We start from the raw sequence: 17,627 nt of genomic DNA on the forward strand, positions 1-17,627 counted from the left end.
ACTCTCCGGGCTGTTGGGTTATGTGACTTAAATCATCTGCATCCGGAGGGCGGATATAGGTCCCTTGAAAATTTGCCCGGAAAGCGTCCTCGAGCTCTTCCCAACTTCCAATGGTGTTTTCGGGAAGGCTTTTGAGCCAATGCCGAGCTGGCCCTTTAAGCTTGAGGGGTAAGTATTTTATGGCGTGGAGGTCATCTCCTCTTGCCATGTGTATGTGGAGGATATAATCCTCAATCCAGACTCCAGGGTCTGTTGTTTCGTCATACGCCTCTATGTTTACGGGCTTGAATCCCGCTGGAAATTCATGGTCCAGAACCTCATCGGTGAAACATAGGGGGTGTGCGGCACCCCTGTATTTGGGTGTGCCGTGATGTTCGGATATTGGTTGTGTTGCATAGCTTACGAGAGCTTGCTTTCTTGGCCCATAGATAGATCTAGCTGGGCCATCTTTTTGATGTGAATCCTTGAGTGGGTCGCATGCCGGCTTGTATGCGGTGCCGCTTGCCGCTCTATGCTGGCCATGGGGTCGTCTATCCGACCGGGTGGCTTTCTTATTTTTTGATTGCGGGGGCTTTATGGTCTCCTCGTTAAATTCAGGCAGTAGCTTTCGCTTTGGATAGCTTTTGGTGTGGCGACTGCCGCCGTATTTGTCTGCGGTGTTGAGTACTTTGCTCCATCTGATTCTGAGTGCATCTTCCGCAGTTTTGAGCTTCCGCTTCTGCTTTTTCAGGCTACGCGCAGTGGCAACGAGCCTTTTGTGGAGATTATTTTGCTCCATGAGCTTGTCCGGCGTAAGGTCGTCCGGAATGCTGTTTTCGCCGGGGACGGGTTGTTCGGTTTGTTTATCCAGGTTGCCCTGTTCGGATGTTTGCTCGAAGGCATGTTCTTCGTCCGCCGGCTCGTCCTGCTCTACGTCTGGGTCTGTATGGCTGCTATCTCTGTCAAGGCGGGGTTTGGAGCGGCGCTTACGTCGCCGCTTTGATTGCTTTTCGGGGGAACGATCCCTTGTTGCATCCCTGTGTTCCTCGTCGTCACTTCCTTTAGGTGTGTCCACCATGTATACATCATGAGATGAGGTGGTTGTCCAGTGCCCTATAGGCGTTGGTTTATGTTCATCTCCTACATCGTCGTCCATACCGTTGGTGTCTTCGGAGTCAAAGTTGAGCACGTCGTTTAAATTATCGACAGTGGCTACGAAGTGGGTGGTGGGTGGGCATCGAATTTCTTCGTCGTCCGCATCCCAATCCTGCCAGTCGTAGTCCGGCCAGGACTCTCCTGACAAAGAGAGAGACCTGAGTGAATTCACAATGTCGCCGAAGGGCGAGTGTTGAAAGATATCCGCGGCGGTGAATTCCATGATCGGCGCCCACTCGGATTCGATTGGCAGGGGCGCGGAAGGCTCGGAGTCCGGAGAGGAGTCCGGCACCTTGGAGTCACGGGCATCGCAGAGGAAAAGGCTGGTGTTCGGCCTGATCGCCGTAGAGATTGCAGCCCCCGAGGCGGTGTCTAACCACCAATCCTCGATCGGTGTGGTCGGCTCCGAACTAAGGGTCGGAGCGGACACAGGTGCGGCCTCCAGGGCACTGTTCGACGGCAGAGCTAGATCATGCCCATCGTAACAGTGCGGCGCGTTTGGTTGTGGCTCAGATCCGTCGAAGATCAAGTCTTCGCGGTCGTTCGCCGTGTAGTTTAAGCTTCCAAATCTGACCTGATGGCCAGGGGCGTAGCTTTCGATCTGCTCCAGATGGTCAAGCGAATTGACCGGTAGTGCGAAGCCGCCGGATACGAAGATCTGTCCGGGGAGAAAAGTCTCACCCTGGACAGCGTCGTTGTTGATGATCGGAGGAGCCATCGGGCCCAAAAGTAACGACACAGAGGAACTCTCAATGAAAGCACCAATGTCGGTGTCAAAACCGGCGGATCTCGGGTAGGGGGTCCCGAACTGTGCATCTAGGCGGATGGTAACAGGAGACAAGGGACACGATGTTTTTACCCAGGTTCGGGCCCTCTCGATGGAGGTAAAACCCTACTCCTGCTTGATTAATATTGATGATATGGGTAGTACAAGAGTAGATCTACCACGAGATCAAGGAGGCTAAACCCTAGAAGCTAGCCTATGGTATGATTGTTGTTGTTCCTACGGACTAAACCCTCCGGTTTATATAGACACCGGAGGGGGCTAGGGTTACATAGAGTCGGTTACAATGGTAGGAGATCTACATATCCGTATCGCCAACCTTGCCTTCCACGCCAAGGAAAGTCCCTTTTGGACACGGGACGAAGTCTTCAATCTTGTATCTTCATAGTCCAGGAGTCCGGCTGAAGGTATAGTCCGGCTATCCGGACACCCCCTAATCCAGGACTCCCTCAGGCGGCGTGAATGACGCATAGTTGCCTGCGTCCATGGTTGTGGCCGTCGCGCGAGCGTTGCACGCGACCTTGTAGAGCGCTCGCTGTTCCTCACGAAGTTCGGGTTTTCCGCCACCATGGCTGTCATGGCCTCCTCGCTCGTGAACTCATCATAGATCTGGCCCTCCGCCAGCCGGTGATGTGCGAGGAGGTTGAGGTTGTAGCACTGCTCCTCCTGCGCCTGCCGGAACGCTGGCACTGGCTCCACCTTCCCCATAACGGCGTTGAAGTGCGTCTGCGCCTTCTCCATGGCGAAGTCGGCATGGACCGGCGCGGCAGGGGCTCCGGCTCATCGTCGAAGGCCTCCTCCATCGTCGGGTCATCGTCTGAGACCTTCGGCGAGCTCCCCGACATGCCAACCTCTATCCGCTGCACACAGCGGCCCTGCTAGCCGACCGCAAGGGCGACTATTTCGTGATTTTGCTCCGTCGTGAGGCTAGCCACAACGTGCTAGAGCTCGCTGTCATGGTGAAGGTGGTGTAGTGAGGAGGAGCAGGAGCAGAGGTGGTGTGGTGCGGATCGTGCCGGCGTGGTCAGGTATAAACAACAGGCACCGGTCAGCCCAAGCGATGGGTGTTTGAATGAGGATGCTCAAGTGGGTTTCTCGGCTGGCACGCCTGTTTAATGCTGAAAGACGAACGGTCGGGCAGCCCGTTTGAAATGTGGTTGATATATGTCCCGTCCCATCCCGTCCCGCCCAATCTCGTTGCTCCGGCTTTGAACGGCCACGGAGACCGGGAAGCGGCGCGCCTGTTTAAATGTCGTCATGAATGCGACGCCGGCGCTTTGGAGTGAGGCTGAACAGCATGAATGTGTGGCAACTGCTTCGCGCGAGAGAGGGTGCTGACACGGGAGAGGTTTTTGAGTGGGCCAGGGTGTCTGACGCGTGCGTGACAGCGGTACGGACGCCCGCAAAGCCCCTCTGATTTATGGGGTACCACATTGGATAATAAATTGGGTCCAGACCGCTCGTTCGAACGGATGCGAGTGGTTTAGGGGTCCGGCCGTTGACGGCCAAGACGACATCAAACGGTTTTGCCCCAGACAGACCCTATTCGTACAGTAATGAATATGATTTGGCAGCATTCAGGATAGTATTTGACCGTTTTATTTCCACGTTAGCACTTAGCACTGGATATGGTATCTGCTTTTGCCGCATGTTTTAGAGTCAACCAGGAGTCCGGGAGGCGCCACTCGTGCCTACGACCAAACAAGCCCCACCTGTTTTCCACCCTGCCTCCCTCACCGCACCGCACCTATAGCGATGGGGACACGCGTGCGATGGCGCGAGGAATCCGTCAGACGGAGACGAGACGACATCGGGGAAACGGAGCGGACAGCCGCGCTCGATCGTCGGGAGCGGCCCCGCCAACGCCATGCGTCCGTTGGCGCCAAAGACCAGCGTCGAAACGCACTGCCGAGTAGCTAAACATAGCGCGCCTCCGCCGCATATAAGCGGCCAGCGTCGCCGTCCACCTCTCGCCTCACCATACCCAGCCAGAGACCAAGGCACGCAGCCACTATCAAGATGGTGACGGCGGGAAGAAGCAATGCCGCCACCGCCCTGGCGGTGGCGCTGGCGCTGCTCGGGAGCACGGCGTGGGCAGCCGTGGCGCCGTACCAGCCGAGGCCGGCCGCCGGCGGGCCGCCGTCGGTGCCGGCGGGCCCCCTGGACATCGTGATGCTGGGGGCCAAGGGCGACGGAAAGACGGACGCGACGCAGGCGGTGATGAAGGCGTGGAAGAACGCGTGCGGGGCGACGGGGACGCAGAAGATCGTGATCCCGCCGGGCAACTTCCTGGTGGGCGCACTGGAGCTGTCGGGCCCCTGCACCTCCTCCATCATCATCCGGCTGGACGGCAACCTCCTGGGCACCGGCGACCTCACCGCCTACAAGAAGAACTGGATCGAGGTGATGCGCGTGGACAACTTCGCCATCAACGGCCACGGCATCATCGACGGCCAGGGCCCCCTCGTGTGGGAGAAGAACCAGTGCAGCAAGCACTACGACTGCAAGATCCTCCCCAACGTACGCTCTCTACTTCTCTTGCATTGACATTAACCAGAACTTCGCTGACGGACGGAGGTGCATGCATGCGTGCATGCAGAGCCTGGTGCTGGACTACGTGAACAACGCGACGATCCGTGGCATCACGCTCAAGAACGCAAAGTTCTTCCACCTCAACCTCTTCAACTGCAAGTCGGTGCTGGTGGAGAACGTGGAGATCACGGCGCCGGGGAACAGCCCCAACACGGACGGCATCCACATGGGCGACTCGGAGGACGTGACCATCAAGGCGACCAACATCGGCGTCGGCGACGACTGCATCTCCATCGGGCCCGGCACCAAGCACGTCAAGATCCACGGCTCCCGGTGCGGCCCCGGCCACGGGATCAGCGTGGGCAGCCTGGGGCGGTACAAGGACGAGAAGGACGTGGAGGACATCCAGGTGACCAACTGCACCATCAAGGGCGCCACCAACGGGCTCCGGATCAAGTCGTACGAGGACTCCAAGTCGGCGCTCCGGGCCACCCGCTTCGTGTACGACGACGTGAGGATGGACAACGTCTCCTACCCCATCGTCATCGACCAGAAGTACTGCCCCAACAACATCTGCGCCAAGGCCCCCGGCGCCTCCAAGGTGGTCGTCGCCGACATCGTCTTCAAGAACATCGTCGGGACGTCGGCGACGCCGGAGGCCGTCACGCTCAACTGCGTCAACAACGTGCCCTGCCAGGGCCTCCAGCTCGTCAACGTCAACCTCAAGTACACCGGCACCAACAACAAGACCATGGCCGTCTGCAAGAACGCCGTCGGCAAGTCCGTCAACGTCGTCAAGGAGCTCGCATGCCTCTGACTCAAGCCACGCACGCCCGCCCACCCGGATTCATTCTTTCTTTTGTTAATTTGATTTGATTAATTTTGTTTCTTTCTTTTTCGCTTCCTATTATCATACGTTTGTTTTCAGTTTTACTTAAATCAACTGGTGTAAGCAGCTGACAGTTTACTTGTTAATGATAGCAAGTGTCTGTTTTTTCTTAAGAATTTGGCTCAAGCATGTTAACTACGTGATGGCATGGCCCTGGTGATAGTTAGCTACCATGCACCCACCACAATCTACCTAGCGTCTGCGTTGCTCTTGCTCAGCCGAAACCCAACAAAACAAACTTCGGAACAATCGCAACATCGCATCCTCCTGCGGTGTTGCAGGGGAGAAGAAGGAAGAAAACGAAATGACGCACGGTAGAATAACGATATGGTAGAATAACGATATCATCGAGGAAATGCGGCTAAAAGTAATCATGTTATCACACCACTAGGGGGAATTCATCCCAATTTTATTGCTACTAGTACTATTTACCACCACTGCTGAGCCCTTCAAGATACATGGCAGCTTGCTAAACACAGTGCCTGCTTTGTTCCAAGAACTGAAGACCATCCTCCATCTTGGCTCATGGAAGCGACGGCAGAATCTTCCCCGTGCAGGTTCCGAATCCAACGTTGTAGTCCTCGCCCTGAAGAAACAGATGACATCCACACATCATATCATCTTCGAAATTTTCAAGACCGATAATGTCTGATGGAAAAGAAAAGAAAAAGGACAGTTCACTGAACCTTGCAACAGCCTGTCAAGATGACTTCGTCCCCATCTTGGAGGAACTTGCGGATCGAATTCCCAACTGATATCTCCTTCTGCCCGTTCCACGTTATCTCCAGCAAACATCCCAGAGAGTCTGGTTCCTGAAACAAGGCGAGTCGTTCAGTGTCGATGTGTACTGTAATTTGCAGATTGGCATGTTTGTAACTCATATTTGCAATGGTTAACTCCATACAGGTCCACTGAGGGTGCCAGTCGCAAACATGTCCCCTGGTCTCAGATTGCATCCATTCACGGTGTGGTGTGCTAGTTGCTGCGTCACAGTCCAGTACCTGCAAAATAGTTTACAGGAGTATGCATGGGTTACACACCGAGGTAAAAGGGCACTTTGGGCATATTTTAACACATTAATTTACTAGTACTAAATGGAATGAGAATTTGGTAACAAAACCAATGGAAACACTGAATATACACACGGAGAAAACCAGCAGATTGAATAAGAAATAAAATACGCATGCACCATGGATTGAATTATGCCTCTAATTAAAACGTAGTACAAAGAAGATTGATGGAAAAAGTCATGTAAACAGAGTGCTTACATATGTTTGAAATTGGTCTTTGTGACAACTGATGCTTCACTTTGCTCTTTGGGCTTAATCCAAGCCTTGCACAGAAAAAAAATGCAATAATCAGATTGACTTCAACAAGAAACGGCAAAAACAAAACAACAAGGCAATAATGTGACAAGATCGTACTTCAAGAGGAATGTCATAGTTTATATGATTCTTTTCAGCTAAGTAAGGCAAAGGTTCGGGTTCCTGTAACACAAAACAAATTAGTTCTTCACAGGAGAGCAAAATGCTCATTAGCAAAAGAAATAGCACTAGTAATAACAAAATAAAAATTGCTTACCTGCTTAGGAGCCTCACAGGCAAAAGGCTTCAGGGCATCCAGGGTCACAATCCAAGGTGATACAGATGTACCTAGAGAAATTAAATTTTACAAAATGGAAGGGAGACTGTTATTTAGGGAAAAGTGTACTTCTTCATGAAGCACTGCAGAAGATTGCATATAGCAAGAGATGCAGAACTCTGAAATAAGAGAAGAATTGAACTAGAAACGAACCCCAGTAGAAAACTAACATTACACATGCAGCATTTCAACTTTTGTACAATACGTGATTCAAAGCTTATCCTAAAAACATTAATACTGATGATATCAGGTGTCTTACTGAAGCTTTTGCCAAGGAAAGGTCCAAGAGGTATGGTCTCCCAGGCTTGAATATCTCTGGCTGCAATATAGTATACAGAAGTCAGAACAGACACAGTGGGCAAACAATTTAGAACAAGTAACATTGAAAAGGATACTTACCACTCCAATCATTCATTACCACTAAGCCAAATATATGATCCTCAGCGTCAGCAATATCAATAGGTTTGCCCAGTTCATTCCCTGGTCCAACAATGGCAGCCTGAAAGCAACAAGTGTTACGACATTAGTGAATCAAGGTTAATTTGATATGAATGCAAACTAATTACTTCCTCCGTTCCTAAATATATGACGTTTTGGTAGTTCAATTTGAACTACCAAAAGGTCATATATTTAGGAACGGAGAGAGTATTTGGTTAATTAGAGAAGATGTGTCGACAATAACCACAAGAATATCAAGCACTACATTTAAGAGGTATATGTAAGAAGCTAACCATCTCAAGTTCAAAATCAAGCTTTTGAGAAGGACCGAAATAAGGTTGAGCGCTTCCTGTTGGATGACCTTGTCCTCTAGCAAGAACAGACAAAGATAATATTATCAAGATATCAAGTGAATGATAGTGAACAGAAAAAAGTCATAGAGGTTCCAGTGTAACACACACACACACACACACACACACACACACACACACACACACACACATATATATATATAATCAAGTTATACTATTTATAGCATGAGACAGAAGGTTCGAATGCAACAAAAAAGTGCACAGTATAGTGAATTTGACAAAGGGGCAGGCTATTAGGCACTTCAGAAAGTGAATGAAATTGGAAAACGGCTAATGGTTACTACTAAATCAGACAGGACACTACATAAACAACTATGTAAAACTTTTGGGATGTGTACCTGGGTCGAATAATGTCTGTTCCAGATATGATTACAGATGATGCCCGTCCATGGTAACCAACTGGTAAGTGAAACCTGAGTGAAACAAAAATATATTGCAGTTAGTGACAGAATTAAGAATACCTGTGTATTATTAGAGCACAAGTGTGCTAAGAAACGACTGAACAGCATGCAGCACAACTTCACAAATTTTATAAATCTGTAACCAATGAAATTTGAGCAAATGAGTATTACAAAAAATGTATTGTGTATGCTTAGCTTTAAGCAAAAACATAGCCATATGACCATAAAAAAGAATCTTCTTATTAGCCAGGCTCTAATTTACTCCACGGAAGATGTTTTGGGATCATGAAGAATCTTCTTATTAGCCAGGCTCTAATCTTCTTATTAGCCATTCTTATATTATGGGACGGAGGGAGTAGATGTTTTGGGATCAGATTGCACCAAGTGCATTGTCCATAGAAGCACAGTTTTTATTTTCTGGAGAACATAAAAGCACACAGTTCACGCGCATTCTATCCCTAAGCTTAAGTTGTTTGACATACTTGATCATAACGTCGAGTTGTATCGAGACAGGGCATGGTCAAAGAGAATACATTACCAATTCGGATTGACTGGAGTCTGTGGTCCACGGAAGATGAATCCACAGTTCCTCGCGTGGTGCACAGAACAAAAGAAATCCGTGTAGTCTCCTACCGTGATAGGAAGAAGCATCTCTACATCACTCTACAAGGTTGAAACATAACATCAGCAATTTCATCAATATTCCTTTGTTTCTTATTCAAAAAATAAAATATTCCTTTGCTTCTCCAGAAAAAAGGTGGGAGGCAGATGGCTGTCAAGCTCACCATTGGCACAAGGCAGTTCTTCCTCAAGGCCTCGTTGTCACGCAGCACCGGCTCATCAGCTACAGTGAAACAAGGAAATAATTTTTTAGGAAAGATTTCCTTCAGCGTCTTTGCACTTTACTTCGCGCCATGATAAACCAGATGACTATAATCAACAAAAACCAAACCATGACCAAATTAGAACTAATACTGAAAAACTGTTTGAAACTTGCGCTTGCTCACAAGGCATACTACTACATTACATCAGCAGCATAATTAAACACGATAAACATCACTATGGGCTGAATAGCTTGGCATCACGACTCTTATTCCCCACAACGCCGTGCCCATGCTTACCATGGAACAGTAATAACAAAGTAAAATCAAGGAGTAGCACAACCCAAGTTAGCTAAGAGGAACAAAGAGAACCTGAGAGGATTTTCTGGAGCGTGGCGCGCGCCTCCTTCCACGCCGGTCGGCCCAACCCCAAGAACATGTTGAGCGTTTCCTGCGCGCGCACAGCAGTAATTAAGCACCGAATAAAATCACCAACTACAATTATCAAAAAGTGCTAGTCACTACTACAACTTCGGCAACTCGATTAATTCCCCAAGCATTCAATCGCTGCGCCGGTAATCAGTTGGACTACAAAAATTATGCTCGCTCTACTCTAAGCATCAGATCAGTAGCAATCTCAGGCAGATGACGGGGAGCAGGTAGATGGGCAGGCAGAGTACCTGGTGGAAGCATGGGGAGGCGGAGAGGAGGGGCCCGTCGAAGAGGCCGGCGGCGGAGACGGCGGCGAGGTCGAGCGCGAAGTCCCCGATGGCCGTCGCCGGGCGCGGCGGGCCCTCGGGCTGGCCCCTCCTGCGGAAGACCCCGAAGGGGAGGTTCTGGATGGGGAAGTGCGAGTCCCTCGGCACCTCCACGAACGACCGCAGCAGCGGCTTCCCCTCCGCCATTGCCGACTCCGACTTGCTCTGCGCGCGTCGTGTGCTTTGTGGTTGTTTGCTCGAACGGCGCACTAAAAGCCGTAGGGGATATCGGGTGGGAGAGATGGGGACCGTATAAATAGGTGACGGGGCCGGCCGGCCGTATTGGCGTGGGCCGCATTCCGCTGACGTGTCCTTCTCGTGTTAGGTATGCATTCTACAGAAAGTAGTTGTAAACTTGTAATCCATCTTATACAGAAAAAAACAGATATAGTTACGGATAGATATACAAAGAGCATGTATGGTTCGTTTGGTTAAATATACTTAAATAAACACAGATAAAGACACCGATCGTCTACATGCCGTGATATCGATGTTGCCTGTCTCTTAGTAGAGTTGTCATATTTGTTTGAAGGTGTTTGCAGTCTGCAAACAGGATCTCACGAATCGTGGTATATTGATCTCGGCCTGCATAAATTTTGAAGCCCGTTTTAAAACAGTGTGTCATTAATTTATGGATCTCATATTGCATTTTAGTCATGACTTTTATCGATCTGTTACTTAAAAAATGGACAGCTTTTTACGGTACATCGCACTACCAAATTTAATGTGTAGTATTAAGTTGATCTAGCTGTCAATATGGTTTTCCTCACAGTTTGGTCCGAGGCTAGCTTGGTAAGGTGGATTTATGCTTTCACGTGAATTCAAACATTCAAAGGTGCAGATGCAGACCTCCCTCCTACAGGACGTGTGCATCCAGCCTTCGGTCGCCACCAGGTCCTCCGCCACACACTGGAGCGCCTCTCCACCATCCTGATGCCGCCTCCCTTAGTCCATCGTCAGACCGCCTCCGCTAGCAACAGTCCCATGCCTCTTGAAAAACGTATTGAGCCTAACCCGAGAAGAACTCCAATACTACCTGTCGGCGTTCTGGGCCGGGGATTGCCCAAACTTGCTTATCTGTGGGCTTGAGCGTGGCTCACCAACGGCCTGGTACGACCCATCTTCAGCAGCAGCAGCTCAAGACCCTCGCGAGGGGCCAAGCCTCACGAGGCGGACGATGCCAAGGCCTCCCTGGGGGCAGCCTTACTAGGCTGGCTCCCGAGGAGCGGAGATCTCTATGCAAGGGGCACCTCGCGAGGTTCACGTGACGTGAGCCGTGACGACCAAGGCCAGGCGGACGCCAGCGGACGCAGTGTGCCAGTTTCCTCTTTTGTGCTAAAGAGGCAGGCGCAGGCGAGAAGTCCCGAGGCATCAGGCAAATGTTTACATATCGGTGCAACGAGACCAAGACCATCAAGACGGCAGGATGGAGGTCACCACAGAGCCCACATCAGCGTCACCACCAGAGACTTTGGCAGGAGAAGACCACCTTTTCTCATGATAGCTTGTACTAGTTGCCCCCCTTCAAATTTGGCCGTTGTGGGATCCCTTCCCGCCTTGTATTTGGGAAGAGGACCAAGGCCACTATAAATAGGACTAGCCAACACCGTAGGTAGGGGGACTGAGGGGGGATCGGATCCATTCCATCCTCACATCCACAGCTCACTGAGCTCAAGAACAACTCTCCTCCTGAGGCTGTTCATCCATTGTACTAGTTCATCCTTGGCCCGCGAGGCAATCCACCAACACCATACTGGAGTAGGGTATTACACCGCAAGGTGGCCCGAACCAGTATAAACCCTCATGTCTCTTGTCCCTTGGGTTTGTTGAGCTAGGCCGTGAGATCGTTGAGCGAGCGAACTAGGGAGAGAGTGTTATTCATGCGCACCCCGGAGTTCAAACCTTAAGGGTTAGCCGGAACCTGCAATCCAACATTTAGCGCGCCAGGTAGGGGGTACGCCAAAGTTTTCTCTTCCACTGGTCGACCTTCCATCGCTCGTGGCTACGATGTCTGATGATCCGAGGACCCACACCGACACCGACCGCTGGACTGCCTGGCCTACCCGGGCGCCGCCGACCACCCAAGAAGACCTCAACTCCGCACTCCAGGTGTCCCGCACACCACCGAACACCGAGGCGCACACGTGCCGCCACGCGATCTTCGGGCTATGCTGCAGCAACGGCACCGCACACCCGACGGGAGCAGGTGAACATGCGAGTCGTGCTCATCGTGGTGCGGGAGCTGCTGCGGTGCAGGCTGGCGGAGAGCGGGCGCCGTGCACTGCTGGAGCGTGTCGCCGAACTGTTAGACGCTGCCTGCAGAGGTACGCCGCCCTTCTGCTCCTTGACCATGCCTTAGGTTGTGGCAGAAGCACGCGCAAGACCCCGACGAGCTCGCGCACCCTCTGGGCGCCAGGGGGACCCGACGACACCAACTTAGGCCTTAGTGCAGGCCGTCCTCCCTCGATAGCGCCACCACCAGGAGGGACAAGTGCTGGCGGTCTGCCACGAGAATGTGTCGGGATGCCACCTAGCGGCCACCGGGGCCAGGCACCCCGGCTCGTGGCTCAAGGAGCGGGACATCCAGGCGATGACCCTGGCGAGGCGACTGAGGACGCCTACGTCCCCCACATGATGAACCTGGAGTATGCACCAGGAGAAGGCCCCAACTCATTCCCTGAACCAGGATGGGAAGGCGGAGCGCACGAGACCGGGCCCTTCCACGTGTCTCCCGGAGGCTTCGCCGACCCCTTCGGCGACGATGATGGCGAGGTGCAACCAATATCTTAGGAGCAAGTTTACGCTAACCATTAGCTGCAGGTGAACCAGGCCGCGGCCACAGACACCAAGGTGGTGGCACCGCCCCCGATGGGGGTGGCGCACTGGGGGCTGCACGGGAGGGGCCTGGAGAAGGGGCCTCCCCCGCGTCGCGCGGAGCAAGGCGCTGCACGGAGGTAGGTCCTCTGTCGGGGGAGGCGCCGGCGAGGCCTTCCCTCCCCAGCAGAGGGCTCATGGTCGCCGAGGGCACCGCCAGCATCCCCTTTGCCCCTTGGCCTCGTCCTGGTTTCCGGACGCCCCAACGATGGTCGAGGGTGGCGCAGGGCGGGGCCCTCGTCTGGCGATATGAAGCAAGGCTCACGCCTGTGAAGGTCTCCACTCGTGACACTCTCACGTAATAATGAGTGGGGATGTACACGCCCCGGAGTCTCCGGAGTGCTGCCCTCGTGCCTCGGGGGCTCCCGCCCACGTCCTAGTGAAAGCACCATGCTCTATGCTGGCCGTCGACACTGTTCCCCCAATGACTATGCTCACAGCCAGTGAAAGCACTTAGCTCCGCGCTGGTGGAAGACAAGAAGACTAGCTAGGTGCCGGACGCAGCCTTTTGCTTTCCTTCACTTTTCTGTAACTTGATTCGCCGCCCTTTTGGATTGAGCTTGAAGTCCTTTTTTGTTTCCAAGTATAGGGGGAGTTTTCTTTGGTCTCTGTTGATTTTATCATATTTTGGTTGGGTGCATTGTTTTCGGGGCTCGTGCCCTGTAACGCCCCAGATATAACTTTCCCAATTTGTATCCAACTCTTGCCGTTTCCGGCATTAAGTTATATTTATTTCCTCGGGTTCGGATTTTGTCTCCGTGTGTTGTTTTCGTTTTCATGCATCTCATATCATGTCATCATGTGCATTGCATTTGCATTCGTGTTCATCTCATGCATTCAAGCATTTTCCCCGTTGTCCGTTTTGCATTCCGGCGCTTCGTTCTCCTCCGGTGGCCTTTTCTAGCTTTCTTTCGTGTGTGGGGATTAAACATTTCCGGATTGGACCGAGACTTGCCATGCGGCCTTGGTTTACTACCGGTAGACCGCCTGTCAAGTTTCGTATCATTTGGACTTCGTTTGATACTCCAACGGTTAACCGAGGGACCGAAAAAGCCTCGTGTGTATTGCAGCCCAACACCCCTCCAATTTGGCCCAAAACCCACCAAACTCTGCTCCATATCCTAGAGCGTTCGATCACGATCGCGTGGCCGAAAACCGCACCTCATTTGGACTCTCCTAGCTCTACTTATGCCTATATATATACACCCCCCATTCCAAATCTCAGATTTCTCCCCGTCCTCCTCCAAAAAAAAAAACCTCCCCGCACCGACGGACACGTCCGCCCCCAGCCGGACGCGTCCGCCGCCGCGCTCCTCGCCCAACCCGCGCTCGCCACGTGGCGCCGCCGCCGCCGCCACCGACAGGCCGCGGGGAGCCCGAGGCCCGCGTCGCCCGCGCCCCACCTCCGCCACCTCCGTCGCCGTGCCCCGCCGCCACGCGCCACCATCGCCGCCGCCACGTGCCGCCGTCGCCGGCCGGCGCCACCGCGCCGGGCCTCGCCGCCTCCACTCCGCGCCGCCGTGGGACGCCGCCCCCGCCGCCCGCCTCCGCCCCGGCTTCTTCTTCTTCAACTCCGGCGCCAAGTCCGGCCATCTACAGTGCTCCCCGGCGATTCCTCGAACCGCGTGCAGATCGGATCTGGAAATATCTCCTCCTCGGTTGACTTTTCATCCCCGAACCCTAATTTTTATGCCTACTTTGACTGCCCGTAACTTTGCAACCGTAGCTCCGTTTTGGGCGTATGATATATCAAAATCTTCGCTTTGACATGTACATCATTTCATTCCATTATCATTTGCATTTGAGGTCATCTTGTTTCCCAAAATGCTGTTAGAAGGAGGCTTCGTGAGTTAAATTGCAGATCCGTTAGCTCATCATGCACTTTTGTCATTTTTGCCATGTTTAATTCGTGCATAATATGCCTGTGCCCCTTTGGGATGAATTGTTAAGCATTTTGTCTTATTTCCAGAGGTGTCACCCATGCATTTTTAGGATGTGTGTGTTGTCTTGTGCAAGCTTGCGAAGAGAGGTACCTGAGATTGCTGATTTCAGGGACTTAGTGATTTTCACTAAGTCTGGGATATTTTAGTTCATGATGCTATATGTCCAGCTTGTTTCTAGTGATCCGTGCCTCTTTTGAGGATGATCAGTAAAGGAGTTTTGATGTTTATGTTATGCTCTATCCATCCATGTCTTTATTTACATATGTGGAGTGCTCTAGGTTGACTCAATCGAGCTCTACTTTTGCTTCGTGGTGAATCTGGGCAGATCGTCAACTCGTTTGCGATTTTGCCGGCGTTGTTGTAGTTGATCCGTGCATGCTATGCCATTGTTCCTGCCATGCCTAGCTTGTATTTTGTGCCTTCTTAATGGATGTATGCTTGCCTTGCCATGACTTGCACCGTGGTGAGTGCATCGAGCTCGTTTACATGCCTTCGTGAGTTATATTTCAGCATGTCTCAGTTTTCACTAAGTCTGAAAACTGATTGTGTTTTAGCTATGTTCGTGTGCCCGTTAATATATTTTGTGATCCCTTTTGGCCCCAGGTCACTTTGGGACTTTTGTTAAGCTTGTTGAGTAGCTCCATGCCATATTCTTACTTGTCATGTTCAGGTCATTTATCATGTTGTTTTGCTGCTCCGAAGAGAGCATCGTGATCTGAAATTTCAGACTAGTGTTAATTTCACTAAGTCTGGAATCTGTTTTGCATTTGCGTTTTTGCCATGCTTGTTTGAACCTCATAATGGATGAATTGGCCGTGGCTCAGTGCTAGTATTTTGTTAAGCATCTTGTGTGCATCCCTGCCATGTGTTTTGTTATCATGTTTGGTGGCTGTAGCATGTTCATTTCGTTGCATTTAGATGCCTACTTGCTATAAATCGCAGACCGGTGTCATCTTAAAACGCTGGCCATTTCCAAACCGTAACTCCGATTCCAATGATCTTTATATCGTTTTCAAGCGATTTCATCCCCTCTATCCAGTGAAACCCTTGGAATTCCAAGATGAGGCCAGGTTCATGCTTTTCCTGTCATATCTTGCATTTTGCATCCCGCATCGCATCCCGCATAGCATATCATCATTTCATCATATTGCTTGGTCTTGCACGTCGTTGATTGTATCCTTGTTGCTTGTTTGTCTTGTTGGGTAGAGCCGGGAGACGAGTTCGCTACCGAGGAGCCCGTTGAGTTTGCTTGTGAGGATCCAGTCAACTCTGACAACTGTGCAAGCAAGATGATCATACCCTCGAAATCACTACTATCTTTGCTATGCTAGTTTGCTCGCTCTTGCTATGCCAATGCTACGATGCCTACCTTTTGCTTGTCAGCCTCCCAATTGCCATGTTGAACCTCTAACCCACCATGTCCTAGCAAACCGTTGATTGGCTATGTTACCGCTTTGCTCAGCCCCTCTTATAGCGTTGCTAGTTGCAGGTGAAGATTGGAGGCCGTTCCTTGTTGGAACATTTATTTACTTGTTGGGATATCACTATATTGCTATGTTATCTTAATGCATCTATACACTTGGTAAAGGGTGGAAGGCTCGGCCTCTCGCCTAGTGTTGTTCCACTCTTGCCGCCCTAGTTTCCGTCATATCGGTGTTATGTTCCCGGATTTTGCGTTCCTTACGCGGTTGGGTTATAATGGGAACCCCTTGATATTTTGCCTTGATTAAAGCTTGTCTAGCAATGCCCAACCTTGGTTTTACCATTTGCCACCTAGCCTTTTCTTTCCCTTGGGTTCTGCAAACTCAAGGGTCATCTTATTTTAACCCCCCCGGGCCAGTGCTCCTCTGAGTGTTGGTCCACCTGTCAGCTACCGGTGGCCACCAGGGGCAACTCTGGGCTGGCCTACCCGTACCTAGGACAATCTGAGTGTGCCCTGAGAAAGAGATATGTGCAGCTCCTATCGGGATTTGTCGGCACATTCGGGCGGTGTTGCTGGTCTTGTTTTAACCTGTCGAAGTGTCTTGAGTAACCGAGATACCGAGTCTGATCGGAACATCTTGGGAGGAGGTCTTTTCCTTCGTTGACCGTGAGAGCTTGTCATGGGCTAAGTTGGGACTCCCCTGCAGGGATTGAACTTTCGAAAGACGTGCCCGCGGTTATGGGCAGATGGGAATTTGTTAATGTCCGGTTGTAGAAAACTTTAACTAAACTTAATTAAAATGAATCAACTGTGTGTGTTGCCGTGATGGCCTCTTCTCGGTGGAGTCCGGGAAGTGGACACGGTGTTGGAGTTATGCTTGCGCAGGTTGTTCTTCTAGATTCTCGCTCGCGCTTGCCCCCTCTTCTCGCTCTCTTTTGCGTATAAGATAGCCACCATATATGCTAGTCGCTTGCTGCAGCTCCACATATATTTGCCTTGTCCATTCCTATAAGCTTAAATAGTTTTGATCGCGAGGGTGCGAGATTGCTGAGTCCCTGTGGCTCACAGATACTAATTCCAGATGCAGGTCCAGGTGATTCCGCTCCAGGTGACGAGTACGAGCTCAAGTGGGAGTTCGACGAGGACTCTCAGCGTTATTATGTTTCCTTTCCCGATGATCAGTAGTGGTGCCTAGTTGGGGATTGATTCAGGGCCTTGTCGCATGTTGGGTTCTTTTCTATTTTGGCGCCGTAGTCGGGCCATGAGTGTTTGTTTGATGGATGTTATTTATGTACTCTGATGTGACGTGGCGAGTGTAAGCCAACTATGTTATCTCCCCCTTTTATTATGTATTACATGGGATGTTGTAATGATTGCCTGACTTGCGACATTGCTTTCAATGCGGTTATGTCTCTAAGTCGTGCCTCGACACGTGGGAGCTATAGCCGCATCGAGGGCGTTACATGCCCCCAACCCTCCGGCTCGGGAGACGGATGGCCGGTCACTCTAGGCATGTCCGGGCGACCTCGGCAGGACCCCCTCGGGGCAAGAGCGTATGTGCCGCAAGATTGCCGCGTACACATCCTGTCGCGGTCTGCAGGGCGCTCCTGGCGTGGCT

At 51.4% G+C, this 17,627-nt stretch overlaps 2 protein-coding genes across 2 annotated transcripts; one reads left to right on the forward strand and one right to left on the reverse strand.

Moving 5' to 3' along the window:
• The first annotated feature begins 3,725 nt into the window (after nucleotides 1-3,725).
• Nucleotides 3,726-5,794, forward strand: LOC125512150 (exopolygalacturonase-like). The gene is made up of 2 exons (XM_048677227.1): nucleotides 3,726-4,438; nucleotides 4,518-5,794. Exons 1-2 carry the CDS (start codon nucleotides 3,938-3,940, stop codon nucleotides 5,265-5,267), a joined length of 1,251 nt encoding a protein of 416 aa, XP_048533184.1. The 5' UTR covers nucleotides 3,726-3,937; the 3' UTR covers nucleotides 5,268-5,794.
• On the reverse strand, nucleotides 5,655-10,001 carry LOC125512149 (fumarylacetoacetase). Its single transcript, XM_048677226.1, has 14 exons — nucleotides 9,692-10,001; nucleotides 9,384-9,462; nucleotides 8,976-9,034; nucleotides 8,729-8,853; nucleotides 8,128-8,202; nucleotides 7,712-7,787; nucleotides 7,380-7,479; nucleotides 7,240-7,299; nucleotides 6,921-6,991; nucleotides 6,764-6,826; nucleotides 6,608-6,672; nucleotides 6,244-6,340; nucleotides 6,026-6,151; nucleotides 5,655-5,925 (listed from the first exon to the last, which is right to left on the reverse strand). The coding sequence occupies exons 1-14, from the start codon at nucleotides 9,914-9,916 to the stop codon at nucleotides 5,863-5,865; spliced, it is 1,284 nt and encodes a 427-aa protein (XP_048533183.1). The 5' UTR covers nucleotides 9,917-10,001; the 3' UTR covers nucleotides 5,655-5,862.
• Between the last annotated feature and the right edge of the window lie 7,626 nt (nucleotides 10,002-17,627).

This window comes from Triticum urartu, chromosome 6 (genome assembly GCF_003073215.2).
Source record: "Triticum urartu cultivar G1812 chromosome 6, Tu2.1, whole genome shotgun sequence".
In the NCBI taxonomy this organism is placed as follows: domain Eukaryota; kingdom Viridiplantae; phylum Streptophyta; class Magnoliopsida; order Poales; family Poaceae; genus Triticum; species Triticum urartu.